The sequence below is a fragment of the Curcuma longa genome, chromosome 19 (genome assembly GCF_044706935.1).
Source record: "Curcuma longa cultivar G26 ecotype Majalengka, Jawa Barat chromosome 19, ITB_CL_G26_1.1, whole genome shotgun sequence".
Classification (NCBI taxonomy): domain Eukaryota; kingdom Viridiplantae; phylum Streptophyta; class Magnoliopsida; order Zingiberales; family Zingiberaceae; genus Curcuma; species Curcuma longa.
In genome coordinates this window covers 1,034,271-1,052,850 of record NC_133879.1, presented here as the reverse complement: position 1 = coordinate 1,052,850, position 18,580 = coordinate 1,034,271, and the positions used below count along the sequence as shown (strand labels likewise).

General features: G+C 31.0%; 2 protein-coding genes across 3 annotated transcripts in view; one reads left to right on the top strand and one right to left on the bottom strand.

Moving 5' to 3' along the window:
* Positions 1–8,148: 8,148 nt before the first annotated feature.
* On the top strand, positions 8,149–12,004 carry LOC141812654 (putative WRKY transcription factor 4). Of its 2 annotated transcripts, none has more exons than XM_074700668.1 (6): positions 8,149–8,491; positions 8,567–8,671; positions 8,750–9,142; positions 9,210–9,352; positions 11,614–11,746; positions 11,929–12,004. In XM_074700668.1, the coding sequence occupies exons 1-5, from the start codon at positions 8,228–8,230 to the stop codon at positions 11,735–11,737; spliced, it is 1,029 nt and encodes a 342-aa protein (XP_074556769.1). In that variant the 5' UTR covers positions 8,149–8,227; the 3' UTR covers positions 11,738–11,746; positions 11,929–12,004. The 2 variants fall into 2 exon arrangements, with proteins under 2 accessions (XP_074556769.1, XP_074556770.1); XM_074700669.1 differs by having other exon boundaries at positions 11,941–12,002.
* Positions 12,005–18,057: 6,053 nt separating this feature from the next.
* LOC141812717 (uncharacterized) overlaps positions 18,058–18,580 on the bottom strand; it is a 2,291-nt gene continuing 1,768 nt past the window's right edge. The window contains exon 5 of the mRNA XM_074700725.1: positions 18,058–18,199. Within this exon, the coding sequence (XP_074556826.1) occupies positions 18,058–18,199 (142 nt within the window). The remainder of the gene's footprint in view (positions 18,200–18,580) is intronic.

Here is an 18,580-nt window from a genome sequence, read left to right as displayed (position 1 = left end):
GAGCATGTACATTCATAGCAACAGAGGTTTAGTTCGATTATATAGTCAGTATAAATCGAACAATCCTCAGATGGTCCTGCTCAATACACACTGAGTGTACTAGTGTAATTCTATAGTCAAGACAGACTAAGACCAAATTACACTACAACCAATCCAATGGTTTGTCCAATTCATCTTGGTTGTGAACACTGTTTGTAATCTATAAGGAACTGATAACATGGTCTTCTGTGTGTGACTCCGCACACCATGTTTATCTACAATATAGATTAAATGGACACTTGCATAAAAACTAAATGCAAACATTGACCAAATGTGATTCTTATTTCAGAATGTTTATTTACATAGATAGCTAGGATTCTAGTATACATCCCAACACTCGAATCCGAACGTTCAAACTTATAAAACGACTCTTTTTTACTTTAGCAATCGATTATTAGGAGTCACCAATTGATTGTCAATGAACAATTGAACTAGCCAATTGATTTCACAACATTCTATTTGCTGCTACAGTACTAACAATCGATTGCTGGAACCCAATAATCAATTGCTATTATAGCATAACCCTAACATATTAGAGCAAACTCTAATTACTTTAGCAAATCATAATTTTTGAGGTTTAGGGTTTGCTATGAGTCATAGCGACTGTAGCAATCCTAGTTACTACAGCAGAACTCATAATTACTGTAACAAATCCTAAAAATATCTCAAATCCTAATTTCAAGGTTTGGAGTGCATCGATTTATTAATTCACCCAATCAATCGACTAATACTCATATTTCATCCTTACTAATCTTACTTGGTATTTAGTTGACCTTAACATACCAGGACTTCCTTTGCTCAACATCTGATCAATCTTGACATACTGAGACTTCTTATTGCTTAGCATTTGGTTAATCTTGACCTATCGGGACTTCATCGTTGTTTGACATTCGATCGACCTTAATCTACCGGAACTTCATTGCTTAGCATTAGGTCAATATTGACTTGTCGGGACTCATTTATTCTTAGTATCAGGTTAATCCTGATCTGTCAAGACTTCTGTCATCATCAAGTGTCTAGTTCTCTATGACTTACTTGGACTTTGTTTTTCATGACAAGTGTCCGGTCCTTCATGACTCATTTGAACTTCTCTTCTATGTCAACTCTTTGTTGGATTTCTGATCGTCAAGGGTCTGGTTACTTATGACCCACTTAAACTTTTCATCTCATATCAATTCCATGTTGAACTTCCACCACGAAGCATCTGTCACCCATGATCCACTTGGACTTTCCGTATCTTGTCAATTATCTAGTTAATCTTAATCTACTTAACTTTCATTGAACCAACTTAACATATTGATCAAACATTGAAACTTCAACTCGAGTCAACTTGAGTTTGACCAACCTAATCAATCTTGATTAGAGATCGATTGCACCCAAAAAAATTAATTAATCAAATAGTTATTAAAAAATGATCTTATTAACTTTATGATTTTATTTTTTAAAAATTTAGATATCCAACTTTATGATCTAATCCTACAGATGACTCTTTTGATCCTATAGCCCCAGAAGCAATTACGATTTCATCAATATAACTTATTCATCAGGATATTAAACTTTAAAATCACAAAGAATATCAAGTGCAATATTTGAAAATAAAAGTTCTTTTAAAAACACTTTTTCATTTATTGAATAAGTGTTACATGCTATTTTTAATTCCTCAAATTAGCAAATAACTAAATTTGTCACAAATGTGTGCAGGGGTACGTGGGAGATTAAGATTTATGAAAAAAAAATATATTATATTTGAATTTAGGTATATTAATAAATCCTTCATATGAAATAATCCAACTATACTCACCTCAAAGTCTTTCTTCGGTTGTTTCTTCGGTATATTAATAATTTCCTTCATATGAAATTAATTCCACCCAACCTGAAAATTGGGTGCAGCATGACACTCACAACTATATGCAACGGGGCCCCACTCATTGTCAATGTAAATATTATGCTGCATTCATACTGATATTTTTCATACTATGAATCATTATTATTTTCAGATTGGGTGGAATTTCTGCCTAAACATTATATCAAACCTTGAACGTTAATTATGAACGATATTATTTAATACTTTTGGTGGCACTTCCAACGCCTCTTGTGTCATTCCACCAAACTTTCTCACCAAAGGGCGATGATAACGGTCACCTAATTAATTTTTTAATATAAAAGTACAAAGTATAAAAACTATCCCCTCTCAATTTTTTAAATAATAATAAATTTTTTGTCGTTTCCTATTGTGATTTTTTTAGTTCCGTCTTGTCCACTTCATGAAAAAATAATAATAATAAAAAAGAAATGAAAAAATTGCTTTCTTCTCTTTTCTTTTATATATTTTTTCAATTTAATTACCATTTATATATTTTTGTTTTGCCCCATGTAATTTACAGTATTATGTTTTATCCCTATTTTTTGATAAATAATAAAATTGCTATCCTATAATTTGAGTTGTGAAAATAATTTTTTATAATATAAGATAAAATTATGTATAATAAACTCCTTTCTCGGAAAAGTTTCATACATCTAACTATTTTTTTATAAAATAAAAATAAAATATTTTTTGCTTCATCTATATATTAATGGAGATGACCCTTTTCATCCATACGAACATATCAATATCAGACAAAAGTTCAACGGAATAAAATTTTAATTTCATCTTATATTTACCAGTGGAATTATTCAATGTATTTTATTTTTTTACTTTTTAACCTCCTTCTTCTCAAATTGTTTCAAGTTATTTTTTTTCACAATTTATTCTCAAATAAGTTTAATTTAGACAAGTGTGTGCATGTTTGAAGTAGAAAAAGCAGAAGAGAACGGCTCGATTTTTTCTTTTAAAATTTAGGAGAAAAAAATTAAAATAAAAAAAATTATTGCCAATGGAATGTGCCAGGTTGCTATTCCGCAGTTATTATTCGATACACTCATGAGCAACTAATTTTTTTTCATTTTAAAATTTTTTTTATTTAATTGTATAATTTAATCCCTAAATTTTAAAGGAAAAAAATTTTAAATGACTTAACTGTAAATTAAAAAAATAAATAAATAATAAAAATGATACTGTTATTGTCTCAGGATCCGAAATACTTTCGGACATTCAAAATCTTCTATCATGCATCACGAGTGTATATATATATATATATATATATATATATATATATATATATATATATATATATATAAATGATCAATGATTGATACATATGCAAATATAATATGATTCCTTGCCTTCCATATCAAATGAATCGTAGACCACATGGCAAGATGATGAACTCTCATTAAATTACTGGTCCCACAGAAATATTGCTTGAAAACTCTGAACATCCATCGAATATGTGGACATCTTAAAATAAAATTTTTATATTAAAAAAATTTATTATTCTATGGTGGAGTTAGAAATTATAATCTACTTAAATTATTTTTTTCATAAATAAAATATTTATTTGTTATGGGATTTAGGGTTAATCAGGTGACCCTTAGTTATAAAAAAAAAAAAAATTGGATAAGCCCGGGCAGGTTAATACCTCCCCTCAGCCGATTTCTTAATTTGTTGTATGCATCACATGTAATAATAAATTAAGATTATATCTGACAACTCAAGTTTAAATAACCTAATTAATTGGATATATATATATATAGAATTATAAGATTTAAATTTTGCATTATTGACACGTGACACGATCTGTTAATTAGTGAATGATAATACATATACATCTAATAAAAAAAAATCTTATTTATAATAATTAAATTCGATAGGATATATATATATTTTAATTTGATTAATAAATTTATATGTAGTGATAAAAAATATATATATATAATTATTCTCTGATGGAACCAAGAACTTTTTCTTGGACTCTGCTAAACTGTCTTAATTAGAAGAAATTTTAATTATATTATATATGTCTTGTTGCACACACCTAACGGTCTTCGTTGTTAGCTGCCATGGTCATCAGATCCTGATGGAATAATATCAATTATTTTAATACATGAATCATTGCAAACTTTCAAACAATTCTTAGATTATGTGCGTAATCAAAGAATCTCACGTTATCATTTACATATACTAATGATGATGAAGTCCTTCCTCGCGCTTGGGATCCTCATGCTCGGGTTGGTCCTCTCCCTTTTTCGTCAGGACCGCGGCTGCGTCTGCCTCCGATCGATCGGAACTCAATGGCTTGGTAATCAAAGCATGTCAGTGGAGGCCGGCAAGACCCTTTTGATGGTCAAGTCAGCTACGAGTAGAAGGAAAGAAGCTCATGTGTATGCGAGAGAACAAGAGAGAGCTAAAGGGATAAGAATAGCTTTCCGAGAAGATAATCATCCCTTCATCTACCTTCGTCGAGTCTTATATAGTTGATGAAAGGAAATGACCACATAGCTAGGCTACCACGTGTGCCCTAGCTAGGCTAGCTACGTAGGCGACCGCACTAGTGAAGCGCCACCCATAGATAGGTCACATGGATGAAGGTAAGGCGCCAAGGGTGACAACCATTGGGTCGTACTGTTGACATTGTCGAGTCGTTAGACAGATGTCACCTTCAGCGTACGTTGCCTTGCTAGGGTCGGTATCGCATTACGGAATGTCAGATGTTGAGGTCGAAGAGAGCCTGCTCGACAAGGATTCTTCAAAGTATAGATCATTGTTGTAGTTGTGTGGGTAGAATGGTCAAGGCCTAGTGGGGCCTTAGAGGCGTAGACCTAATCCCGAGCAAGGTCCGAGTCGAGTACCCGTTAACCCAGTTGTTGCATTGGAACCGTAACCGGGCCATTAAAAATCATCGAATCGGCGGTTAATTGCCGGTTCAACCCATTGGTTCGGATTTTTTTTCTTTTTTTTTGTGACCTTGGATGGCGATTTTGGCCGTTGGACCAACGGTTTTAGTCGTTCAGAGTTTTTTTATATTTTTTTCAATGGTTGAAATCGTTTAATCATTTTTTGATCAATGGCTATAATTTAGTATCCGTTACTCTCCAAACTCTATAAATAGAGAGTTCATTTCATTGTTTCCTCACACATCTTCTCTACTTCATTCTTAATTCAACAATCTCTATACACTTTAACTCCAATTCTACACACTTTGGATTTCCACTTCCAACTACAATGGAAGGAGGTCTAGGAGCTTCACCATCTTGATCTTGGAGGGGCAAAAAATTAGTAAATCCGAATGAGGAACTCAACATTCAATCCACCAATAATGAGACTAAGCAACTTCTGACACCCAAAATTCAAGGAACTATCGATACAATTGCTTCTAAAGTTCGGGAAAATTTTCCTTTAAAATCTTTTATTTTTACTAAACATTTTCAGAATGTTACTATTTCGTCAAGAGAATTGCATGTAAAAGTAAACATTGCAATGCATTCTATAAATTTCAAGCTGATGATGGCTATGGGTCGTTGAAATGACATGTAGAAATGAAGCACTCGACGGAACATGAAATCGATTGTTCTCAAGCACAATTATCTAGATTTTCACTAGTGGAAGTACTTCTTCTGATTTATTTTTATATTTCAATAATCAATTAGAGAATAATTAACTAGATGTATTTCTGTAAAACTTCTTTGATTTAATTTTGAATCTAAATGCACTCTTTAAAGATTTTTATAAAAAAAATCTCTTAATCCATCTATTAAATGTGTTCTTAAATCTTAAAAATTTAATTGAAGAATTCAGTAAATTAAATAATAAAATTTCTTTATGTTCTAATATTTGGAGTGATCATTGGTAAATATATTCTTATATATGTATGACTTGTCATTGAATAGATAACTCTTGAAATATAAAAAAAAAATTGTTAGTTTATAGAGTTTTTGATGCATCTCATAATACTCACACATCTCACAATTATTATATTTAATTTTAGAAGAATATGAATTAACTCATAAAATATTTTCAATATCATTTAATGATGCTAATTCTAATACTGCTAGTATTGATGAACTAAAATTTATGTCAACCTATTATTAGTAGTTTATTTTTTTCATATTCATTGCGTATGTCATGCTTTAAATTTATGTATTCAAGATGAATTAAGAATTTTAGAAAATCATATTAAACCAATTAGAACTGTTATTTATTATTTATGGTCGCATTTATTTATAATGAAATAATGAGATAGATTTTGTAAAACTAATAGAATGAGACCTAAAAAAATTTTACGTGGTGTACTTAAAAATTCATTTCAATATAGAGAATTATTATGTATATTTTTTACATAAATTATTAATAGTACTAAAATATATTTATTTTCATACCAATGGGATATTTGTAATAGTATTTGTGAAATTTTAAAAATATTTAATGATGCAACTAAATAATTTTTTGATTTTTATTATTCTATTTCTCATTTAATTTTAATGATTTTTTATAATGTAGTATCAGTTTTAAATGAAAATAGTACAATGAATTTTTATCTTCTTATGTATTAGCAATGAACGCAAAATGAAAAAAAAATTCTTATTCTTAAAATTTATTTAGTTATATTTGCTTTAGACCCTAGATATAAATTAAAAGTTTTACTAGAAATGTTAGTTTTATATCATGACGCTTTAATTCCATTTAAAGATTCTTTTCTCCTAATCCTATTTTTTAAAAAATAAAATACTAGTAATAGTAATTTAAAACTTACAAAAGCATACTTTTTATTAAAAAAATAGATGAAACGTCCATAAGGTTCCACAAGTTTCACATAGGAAGAACTTAAAATTATTTTACGACTTCTTTTGATTTTAATGAAATAGGAATTTCGATATCCTAAAGTGGTGGTCATAGAAGGCACGAACCTTTCTTGTCTTATCCATGATCGTCAAAGAAATTTTAACTTGTCCAGTATCAATAGTTGCTATGGGTCTATGGAACAAACGTTCAGTATTGGTAGTAACATAGTGGATGAACGACGATCAACTTTATTTCCCAACTCATTAAAAGCTCAAGTATTACTCAATAATTGAACCCAAAAAATCCAATAAATGTAACTTTTAGATAATAAAGTCGAAGAATTTGATACCGAAGAAACAAATATTATGAAAACGAGAAATATAAGTGAATAGAAACATCACTTCTTAAGGTAAAAGAGTAAAAAGTTAGGTAAGAGAATTGCATGAATTTTGATTCTATATTCTAAAGAGACATTTAGGCAACTTAACTGAGTATAAATTTTTTTTATTAATTTATAATTTTAATATTTTTTATATAATAATATTTAATCATGACAAATCGTGATGAACTATGATTCTGAATCGTAAATTATAATCATATTAGACAGTTAAGATTAAGGATCCATTTGTTAAGCACCATTGAATAAAATTAGCATTTCTTTTTTAATAGAATAAAAAGGGAAAAAATCTCTTCGGGATTTTAACACCTTAATTTTATATTCATATTTATGTTATGAGTTAAAAATAATTAACTTCTACCTACCTAGCCCTAGAGATCGATTCCTTTTCATTCCTTTAAAAATTAAGCTTAATTTTTTATTGGCAAGATCACTATGAATTATGAATGTAACTTCCGAGGTATAATTGAGTTGATTACGATGGAACAGAATTATTAAAGTTGGCAAGAATCAAATCTTGATAAAGTTGAGGCAATGCCCTCCACTGCGCCAACTACAGTTTCTCGATTTATCTCCTCACAGATGGTCATAAAGTCGATCGTGTGAGATCGTTAGGGTAGCGGATTTCACTTTTTGTTGAAATGAATGTAAGTTCAATGGCTCCCGAGGCAGAGTTACCTCGAATTAATTATTATAGGACAGTTGTTATAGATATTGCCAAGGTAAAATGTTCTTTTTGGCGGTGATCAATTATAATTTTTTGATTTATTTTTTTTATAGATAATCGAGCAGCTAAAAGGATGGATTTTACCTTTTTACCACGGAATGTGAATTCAAGTTTAAATAACTACTACTGTAGATTCTTCTGTGTCTCTTTGACTCTTTCTCTGTACTACTGTTTCCCTCTGCCACCACTGTTCAGTCAGTCCATGCCTTTTGCCCTCCTTCCCTCTGCTCTGCCAACCACGTTCCCGCACCTTCTCCTTCAATTCCCCCCCTCCTCACTACTAGCTACTACTCCTCCTCTTAATTAACCTCGCAAACATTAATATTAATTTCTGAGAAAAAAAGTTGCTCCGGTGCTCGATCGCCGATAACTGCTCTCTAGCTACTTCTTCTTGTTAATTTTTCATATGTTCGTAGGTTGTGATATTGATCTGTTCGCCAGCCCGATAGTATTTGAGTTAAGGCAGACGACTGATGCTGCAGAAATGCAAGATGCGAACAGTCCTGTCCAGATTTCGAAGCCAGTGGCGTCGAGGCCTTCTCGCAGCTTTAGGTTCTTCCCCGACCTCCTGGCCATGAGTTCTCTTCCACCCCTTGCCATCGATCCGAAGACTGCCAGATTTGGGTCCGCGTCGAATGACTCTGCAGCTAAAGCCGTCGCAGTACTGATGGTGAGTTGAGAATTTTCGACGACGTCGATCGATGATCAGTTGTGAAGCTTAGCTACATGATCTTCTTTCTTGCAGGACGATACGCCGGAAACGAAGGAAACAAGAACAAATACAGTACTGCTCAAGCCCACAGCGAGATCGGTTTCACAGGCCACTGCTTCTCTCCTCCTGTCAAATCCGGTCAGTGTTCGATCGTCTTGAGTTTTCATTCAAATTAACGTGCCATTGATTTTAATTCCTTTTTTTTGTACTGAGCAGGGAAAACAAAGCTACCACTCATCCTTGCAACATGAACTGAGCCAAGAACTCGACGCGAGAAATCAACAGCCGACGAGGCAAGATCGGCCGTCCTGCGACGGCTACAACTGGAGAAAGTACGGGCAAAAGGCAGTGAAAGGGAGCGAGTACCCGAGAAGCTACTACAAATGCTCGCAACCCACATGCCCTGTCAAGAAGATAGTCGAGCGATCGTTCGACGGGCAGATCTCTGAGATCGTGTACAAAGGCGAGCACAGCCACCCGAAGCCTCGGCCTCCGAAGCGACGACTCTCGTCGGGGTCGCAGGAGCAGGCCTTCGTCGTCGGCGCCGACGAGAATAGCAGAGAGACAGGCAATCTGCAGTACTCGTGGAGTAGTGGTTCGCTGCTAGAGGTAAACCCCATCCCCAAGGAATTGTCCTCTATCCTGTAGGATTATTATTCCGGCGTCTTCTGTGCAGATGCATTTGCCCGATGATCGTCCGATCGATACCGATCGCCGTAGCAACGCTGATCAGGTCGCTAACTCTACCGCTCGAGCCTGCAGAGTTCCGAGCAGGATGGTACCGAAGGATCGCAACGTGCTTAATCATTGCAAGAGAAGGTACGTATGCACCTACTGCAGTTTAATGTTAATTTTTTACTATGACTACAATATTTACCTAAGAGCTAACTCCAATCCACATCCAAAAATCCAAATTTAATGTAAAGATTACACCATTTCTCTTCAATCAATACCCCAAAGTACATCATCAAATTTGATGATGCTGCAGTGCACCACTGTAATTTGGTGATTTGATGATGCCATTTATTTATTTATTTTTTATTATTATATTATATAATTAAATATAAATATAAAATAATATATATTATTGTATTTAAAAATAAATATAATATATATTATTAAATATTATAAATAAAAATAAATTTATAATTATTATTTTTTTCTCATTATATTATAAATTTTATTTATAATATATTTAATATATTTTAATTATAATTATATTTATACATTATTTAATTAATTTAAAAATATATAATAAATAGAATATTCTAAAGAATATTCCTTTTTGGTGTAAAATGGTGTAAGTGGGTTGGAGTTGAAATAGTGTTTGGTGTTGAAATTACACCATTTTGGTGTGAAAATGACATCAAATTTGGTGATGTGGGTTGGATATGGTCTAAGGCCCTGCTAATTTACTTTGAAATATGGAACGACATGGGGAAGGAATTGGTTATCGTGGAGCGATGAGCCATTCGCACTTCCTGATTTATTTTAATAATCAATAGAAAATTTTTAACTACGATGCATTATAAATTAACTTCCTCTAATGGGAAGACAATACTAGAATGCTAAATATGGAGTGATCAGTTATTTGTGCTTTCTAATTTACTCTAGTGATCGATAAAATTTTTTTATAGGATTGGATCAATCATTTTTAAAATTAATCGATTCAAATAATTGAATACTGAATTACTAAAAATAAAAGGTGGGAAAGAAAAAAAAATTAGAAAAGGATAGAGAAAAGAAAAAAAAATCAGAAGAAAAAAAAATAGATAATTCATCGTGCACAAGGTTCTCACTTGTTGGCTAGGCGACCTCATGTGTGGGGCCATGGTAGATGGCCGCGCCAGGTCACACTGCACGTGGCAAGTTGTGTGCAAGGTCACACTGCTTTGGGTTTATAGGTCAGGGAGGGAGACCGAAAGAGTTTTTGCTATTGCGATTTATAATTATAAAAAATTATAAAAAAGAAAGGAATATAATTAATCTATTTTACGAAATAAATAGGAAAAAATAAACAAACTTAAATATCTCCCAAACACACTGAAATTTATCATCCTAAAAAAAAATTAAACCAAATATCCGACCAAGTTACCAACTTAATTAATGTGAATCTAATATTCTGTCTAAAATTATTACGTGAATTATAAATTAAAAAAAAATATTGCAAAATATAACATATAAATTTTAATAAAGCAATAATATGTGGGTGTAAATGTTTGATAAATCTATGAGCAAACTAGTTATTGAAAATAGAGGAAATGAATGTAAATAAAAAAATGTAACAAATTTAGGTAACCCAAAATGGCTATATATATTGTCTATAGCTATTATATAATTATTTTTGAATTGTTTGATTAGTTTAAAAATATGAATAGATAGTCATCCTTTGAATTATAATGATAATTTTGAATAAAATTGTTGATTGTTTTTTAGTTCAAATTCAAGATTTGAAAAGCAAATTTCTATCTATGTGGCAAAAAATTACTTATATAGTCATCTAATAATTTTAATTAAAATTGATCAACAATTTTAATCAAAATTGTAATAAATGTTTTATTTATATTTTACTTAAGTGGAAAAAATGTAACTAATTCAAATTAAGTGGAAAAAAACATGTGTAGGGAAAGGCAAGAGGAAGGAAAGAAAAAAAGAAAAAAAAATATCTAGGAAAAATAATTCATCCTTTTTTACTAGGTAAAACAGGACAAAATTTTCCACCATAAAAATCTTTTTATTTCCGTCCTCTTAAATAAATATGACCTTAATTTGTTCTCTAAATTTTTTATATTCATCCTGTATAAGGAAAAGGTATGAATAGGGATGGACACAATTCATATTAGAGAACAACTAAATCAGAAAGTCTAAAATTTTCCAAATCAAAATTTATAAAACATAGTTTGGTGCATAAAGCTGTCGTCATTAATACGGAGTTTCAAGAAGGATTTATTTCCGCCACTTATCACATAGTAATAATTTTATTATCACTTTCTTCAAATAGATTATCTATCTTGTATAATAATTAATAGTATTTTTTTTGTTATTATTTTATCAAGTTGACCAACTCTTCAGTATTTCAGGAAGAACGCAGACCAAATTAGTGTTGGAGAAGATTCAACAGATCCTCATTCAGTGATTCAAACCTCTGGAGATGGCTATCAATGGAGAAAATATGGACAAAAAATGATGAAGCTAGGGCAATAATTATCCAAGGTAATTAACTTATAACCTATTTTAATTTGTGTTTGCTTGATTATAAATTTTCCTAGCACCTACGATACTATTTTAGTTGTAAAATAATGTTACTAACTGTGTCAATAATTTTCCATGTTCTTCCAACTTTATGATGAAAAGTTCACGATTCCAACTGATACAATATAACTCACTAAATATAGATGTTGTTGTAGAAGAAGTTACTACAAATGCATGCGTATCTCCGAAGTGCAATGTGCGCAAGAATACTGAGAAGGCTTAGGATGATTCCAATTATATCATGACTACATACGAGGGAATTAAGCATGACCATGAGATGCCAGCTGCGAGTAATCCTATAATGTTGCCTTCTTGATGATCATCAACTCTCTAAATATATGCCACTTGTTTCTTCAAAGATCAAGAAGAGGATGTTGAAGGAGACTTAAGTTGGCTTTTGTCTTCCTTTACTTGGTATTATCTCAATGTACAAGTTCATGATACAGTGCATTGTTCAGAGATTTTGAAATGCTTGGTACTTATTATCATGTTTCTCCTTCCAATTAGTTGCATCCTATATCGATCAAAATTGTAACTGCGATATATGGATTTTTGACCCAGACACCAAGGGCTCTTCCATCTTCAGAAGAAGAGAATAAAAATCTGCCAATTTCAAGACACAGGCTAGTAATTATCAGAGTACTTTCTCAAGTTGCTATAGAGAATCACTTGCTCTTCTGATCGTCAATGTAATCGACAATCAGTTTCGTAATATTGCTCCAGAAAAGACCTTCAATAAGAAGACCGTCCTTGGTAAACCTGATAACAAAAAAATAAGTAAAGCAAGAAACAAAGTTAAAAAGCAGAGTAGGATCAATTTGCAGTAAAAGTAAACTGTAACAAATTGACAAGGGCAATTGGTTCTTCCCAGTGATTAGTACCAGATGCATTTATTTCCACTTAAGGGAAGGCTAGAAATGAAAACAAACGAAACATGCAGGCTAACAAGTAATTACTGTTCTTTTAACAACACATTCAACTTTTTTAAGCATTATTTATAATTTTGTTCAAACTTTAATGATTGACTCAATCAAATTTATGTAAAATTTCAATTTTTCTCTTTTCCCGTCCAGCTATTAGCATAAAGCTACAACTGATGCTGTCTGATTAAATCAGATGCAGTTATACGATTCTGGAGTTGTTCAAGAAGGTGTAGGATAATCATAAGTAGATTCAAATAATTATTGTATTTCACAAAATCTAACTTAAGCCAACAAAAAACAGATCATTCATTTCAATTTATTCTTTAATAAACTTTGTCCAAAACATACCAGTTTGTGACACTCTTCGATAGAACAACTGGCTTATTTGCAGAGATGGAATTTGGATCAGCACTGGCTATTGTTAGGGTGTAAATATCAGAGAACCTTGGCAGCTTGGAAGACACAATCAAACCAGTACCATATGATCCCTGTTTCCATAACAAAAACAAACCACACATATAAGTTTTTAGATGATACAAGGATAAATGAGCTTCAAATGCACATAGTGAACGTTTGTTTGGTCTGCCTTTATCAACCATCATAGAAGGGTAGCAGGAACAGTTTTCCTTTTAAACCAACCTTTTCCAAGAGGCATACGATCAGAAGGAAGATCATCCAGAATCTGCCATCTTTATTATTGATAACGGGGAAAAATTAATAGGGTCAATCCTTAGGAAGTTCCAGCTATTTTTATAATATCTTCCTACTATCATTTTATATTTATATCCCTTTTATTTGTACATTTACACGTAGCCTGCTTATCTATATACGTTAGCTCTGTAACAATTCCGTCAAGTTGATTCAAAAATATATATAAAAAAACAAGCTTATACAGATGCACTCAATTCCCCACTTCTAAGAGCAATGGGAGAGTTCAAATTAGCAGGACTTGACAGTTGAGACCAATGATGGTGCAAGCCAAGTATTAAATCCTGAGGAAGAGTTGTAGCATGCTTAAAGCTTGGCCTTCTACCATAGCTCAGAAGAGTAATAATGATCACCATTTTGTATACGAGAGTAGATACACTCAATAGATCCAAGAAAAAATTTCCTACATGAGGATAGAAAATGGATAAAACCAAGTACAAGAAAACATGTGGTGTAGGATAGTTTAAGTCATCACAAGGGAAAAGAATGGTTATAGGGATCTGACCGTGGAGAACTAGAAAGCAAAAAAGGCATGTGAATTATAAAATAGCATATGGTGAAAACTGGAGAACTCTCTCGTGTAAAGTAGTAATGTATGAGCTGATTTGACTAATTGTCCATTCTTTCTTTTAGCAACACTATTTGGTTAGGGTGTAAGCTCAAATCTTGATGGGAAACATTAGAAGTTAAAAGCTTTAGGTTAAGTAGAGTAAAAATAAATATATGAAATTTAAGTTTAGTAGTAGTAGACGTAATAAGATAATTGCTAAGCAGGGGCGGCTCAAGCCTCCTGGAGGTCCTAGGCGAAATTTTTTTTTAAATGATTATTATTATTTTAAAAAATTTTCTCTCACCCTTTTTTATTCGGACTTGAGACCGACAATGGTGGGTTTAAAAATTTTTTAAAATAAATTAAAATATTAATTTTAAAAATAAATTTTTTATATAAAATTAAATTTTCTAGCTTTTTGAGATGCAAAATTATTAATTAAATTTTCATATTCAAGTTTTAATAATAAATTTTTTTCAATTGATAACATTGCTAAATTATTTAATCTTTCTTGAGACATAGTTGAACGTAAATAAGACTTTATTAATTTTAATTTTGAAAAACTTCTTTCCGCTGAAGCTATACTAACAGGTATGGTCAGTAATATTCTATAAGCTATCCATGCATTAGGAAAAGAATTTAATTTTTTTATAAGATTTAATACTTCAAGTGCTGTTTTTAATTCTGGATTTATTATTTCTTTTAAAACTTTCAATTCTAAAAATAAATCTAAACCATCAATATCTTGTGACATATCATGTGTTAAAAAGTTTTCAAGATTCAAATATTTTTCTTTTAAAAAATCATTATCAAGAAATTTTAACTTCTCTACCTCATATAAAAAATTAAAATTATCTTCGTATATTTTAAATTGTTCAAACCTACTTTGAAGTGAAGAAATAGCATGATCAATAATATAATTAAAGTAATTGATTTTAAAAGATTCTTCTGGTGATAGTTTTACTTCATTAGTTACATTCTCATCAAATCGTTTATTTTTTCTAATTACACGTTTTTCACGAAATTTTGGTTCTATATTCATTTCATTTGCAATTTCTTTAGCAGAAATCATAGCAGATATGAATCCATTTTCTCTATACTCATTCAAAAAAGAAATAAGACCTTTTAATTGATCTAATGCAATAGCAATGTTCATATCTTTATATTGTAAAAATTTACTAACAGTATTAACTGTGAATAATATATCATACCAAATAACCATACCTAATAAAAATTCAAAATTTTCAATCTCATATGTTGCTAAAGAAATTGCTTCACTTTTTGTTTTAGGATCATCACTAGTCTCTACAAGTTTGTATAAAGCTTCTCTTATTTGTGGAGCTTGATATTTTATAGCTTTAACACTTTCAAGACGACTTTCCCAACGTGTTTGTGATAATGGTTTTAGAGTTAATTTAGAAACATGATCTTGTAAGATTTTTCATCTTTTGGTAGAAGAGGAAAATAATGAGTAAATACGTTGTATAACACCAAAAAATGTTATAGCACTAGGACAAGAATTAGTCATATCACATAGTACTAAATTAAGACTATGACAACCACATGGTGTATAAAAAGCTCTAGAATTTATATCTAGCAGTCTTTTTTGTACACCTTGTTGTTTACCCTTCATATTAGATCCATTATCATATCCTTGTCCTCTTATGTCATTTACATCAAGTTTAATTTTTTTTAATATAGTGATAAGCGTATCAAAAAGTCCTTTTCCTGATGTATCATCTACTTTTAAAAATTCTATAAAATATTCTTCTATTTTGATTGGACTTGTTGAAATATCTACACATCTTAATATAAGAGACATTTGTTCTTGATGACTTATATCTGGAGTACAATCAAGTATAACAGAAAAATATTTTGCTTCCTTTATTTTTTTAATTATAATATTTTTTATTTCTATTCCTAATATATTTATTAACTCATTTTGTATATTATGACCAAGATAATGATTATAAATTTCACCATTTTGAATACGTTTGAGGTGTTCTTGCATTACAGGATCAAATTCTGCAATCATTTCAATTAAACCTAAAAAATTTCCATTGTTATCTTGATAAATCTTCTCATTTGCACCACGAAATGCTAAATTATTTTTTGCAAGATTTTTAATTACAATAATAATTCTTATTAATACATTTTTCCAATGTTCTTTTTCTTTGTTTATCTTTTCTTGTAAATTTTGATCGATGGTTTTATTTTTAAGTAATCTCATTTCAATATCAAACCAAGTATTCATATTTATAATATGTTCACTACTTGTTTCATGACTTTTAAGCTTGACACTAAGATTTTTCCAATCTCGACATCCTTCATTTGCTAATTGAATTGTAATTATTTTTTGACTAAATAATTTACAACAAAAGCAAAATACTTTATCTAATTCTTTTGAATATATTAACCATCTTCTGTCATGTTTTTCTCCATTTGGTAATTTTCGGATATAATGAATTGTAGAAAAATGTCTACAATTTTCATCATTTGGGAAATATTTATAGATTTCTCTAATTGGACCTTTTTCAACTAATAAATCTATTAAATTTGTATTTATATTTTTCCATTGTGCTGGGTCATATATATTTTGAATAATAGTTTCATCAGTATTATTAAAATATTTATTTTTGAGATCTATTGATTTATTTTCTTCTGAATTAGTATTATCTTCTTCGTTTAAATTAAGACAAACTTCTTTTTGTCCTATAGTATTATCTTTTAATTCAATTGATTTTTCATTTAAATTTTCAATTATATTATTTTCTGAGTTTTGATTTTTAATATTAATAACAAATTTATCAAGTGCACCTTTTTGAGATTGATTAAATTCTTCTATTTTTTTTTTTTCATGCGTTTTGTATATCCAGAATCATATTTTTTAGCAGACATATTTATATTCAAATAATAATAATAAAAATATAAGTCCCTACTATTTTATGGAAATAAAAATATTTTAAAATTAAATAATAATAAAACCTAATTTATGTCTTATAATTTTAATCTGATGATATTTCAAAGTTTGACAAATGACCTGCAAAATTTGAAACTAGAATTATTATATTGATGAAATTTCACCGTAATTAAAATATGAGAGTAATTTAGTAAATAAAGATGAAATATTCAGAATAAAAAAATCTAAAATTTTGAGAATAAAGATGAAATATTCAGAATAAAGATGAAATATGAAGATAAATCACAGGTGACATAACAAGTCTGAAATTTTTAATTTTTTCTAATGTGAACTGTCAAGATTACAAGTTTACAATAGAAATCATTGATAAGAAAATAAGAAATTAACAGAAGCATAAAAAAGAAGATTTGATAGGGAAATGAGGAAGGCGATACCTTTAGGTCTTAAGATCATCGAAAAATCTGTAACAAAGAATCTTAATTCTGATCGTTCCTCTCCTTGCACCCCTTGTGATGACCTCGGAAATGTCTTGAGGAGAGAAAATAAGCTATCAAACGAGTAAACTGTTTGAAGTTGGGCAAAATAGGTTATTAGGTTAATAAGGAAGGAAGAAGAGGAATATAAAGAAACTAATAAATTAGAGTTTTGAGAATTGAGAAATATTAAATATATTGGAATCATGCCAAAATCTTTACGAAATCCAATGACCATGTCAAATCTCTACAAAATCCAATAAAGATATTTTAATAATTTTTTATTCTATATATATATATGGACGGATGTATGATCCAAGGGCAGAGGAGAAAATCTGCGCTTATGCAAGTGGAAAATTCAGCCCGCCTAAAGCAACCGCGTTGAAATTTATACAGTCATGAAAGCAACAAGACAACCCAGAACAAGCCTTCGCAGGTCCGATGGATTTCTTTTACGGATTTCATAATGGGCCTTGGAATCCGAGTCTACTCCAACACATAGAAGGTAAGGATAATTTGCTAGCTAACTCACTTTCTCGACTTGTGGCTGTCAGCCTTATCCACAATGGATGGACTCAACAACCTGAACTACTTCCATTACTGGACCAAGCACTGGAACAGGAAAGGAGGCAGCCCAGCTCGAGATCTACACAGAAACTGACTGGATTAATCGATCTAATGACCACTACGCCTTCAAATTATGGGAATATCAGCGAATGATCAAACGAGGGATTAGCATTAAAGATCACAACCGCATCATCAAAGAAATCAATGGCCTGGAATGAAAAGCAACCACTGAATTCATCAACGGTCTCGATGAGCTCCATGATATCTTCACCTCTAAGGAAGAATTCTAGAGGAATAATAGTACCAGAGACAACGACAAAAGAGGAGAGCTACCCTATGTCCACCTGCAGACTGAAGAACTTAAAGCTACCGCACTACATCTGAAGCTTATCTTGCACAACCTCAACCAGCTTAAACTTTAAGCAGAGCGGTGGTGAGCCCGTCATGTCCAAACTCACTTTATTCCGCACTAGCTAAAGTCATGAGTCATAAAGTCATGGATTGAGCCTCGGGGAGCCATCCATTGATAAAGTATCATCAGCACCAGTTGTAAGGTGCTTAATTATTGTCCTTGGCACTAGCGTAGCGTGCATAAATAATTTAGGACACTTGTAAAGGACGCAGATAGTAGATTCCACAGAAATGAATGGCGAT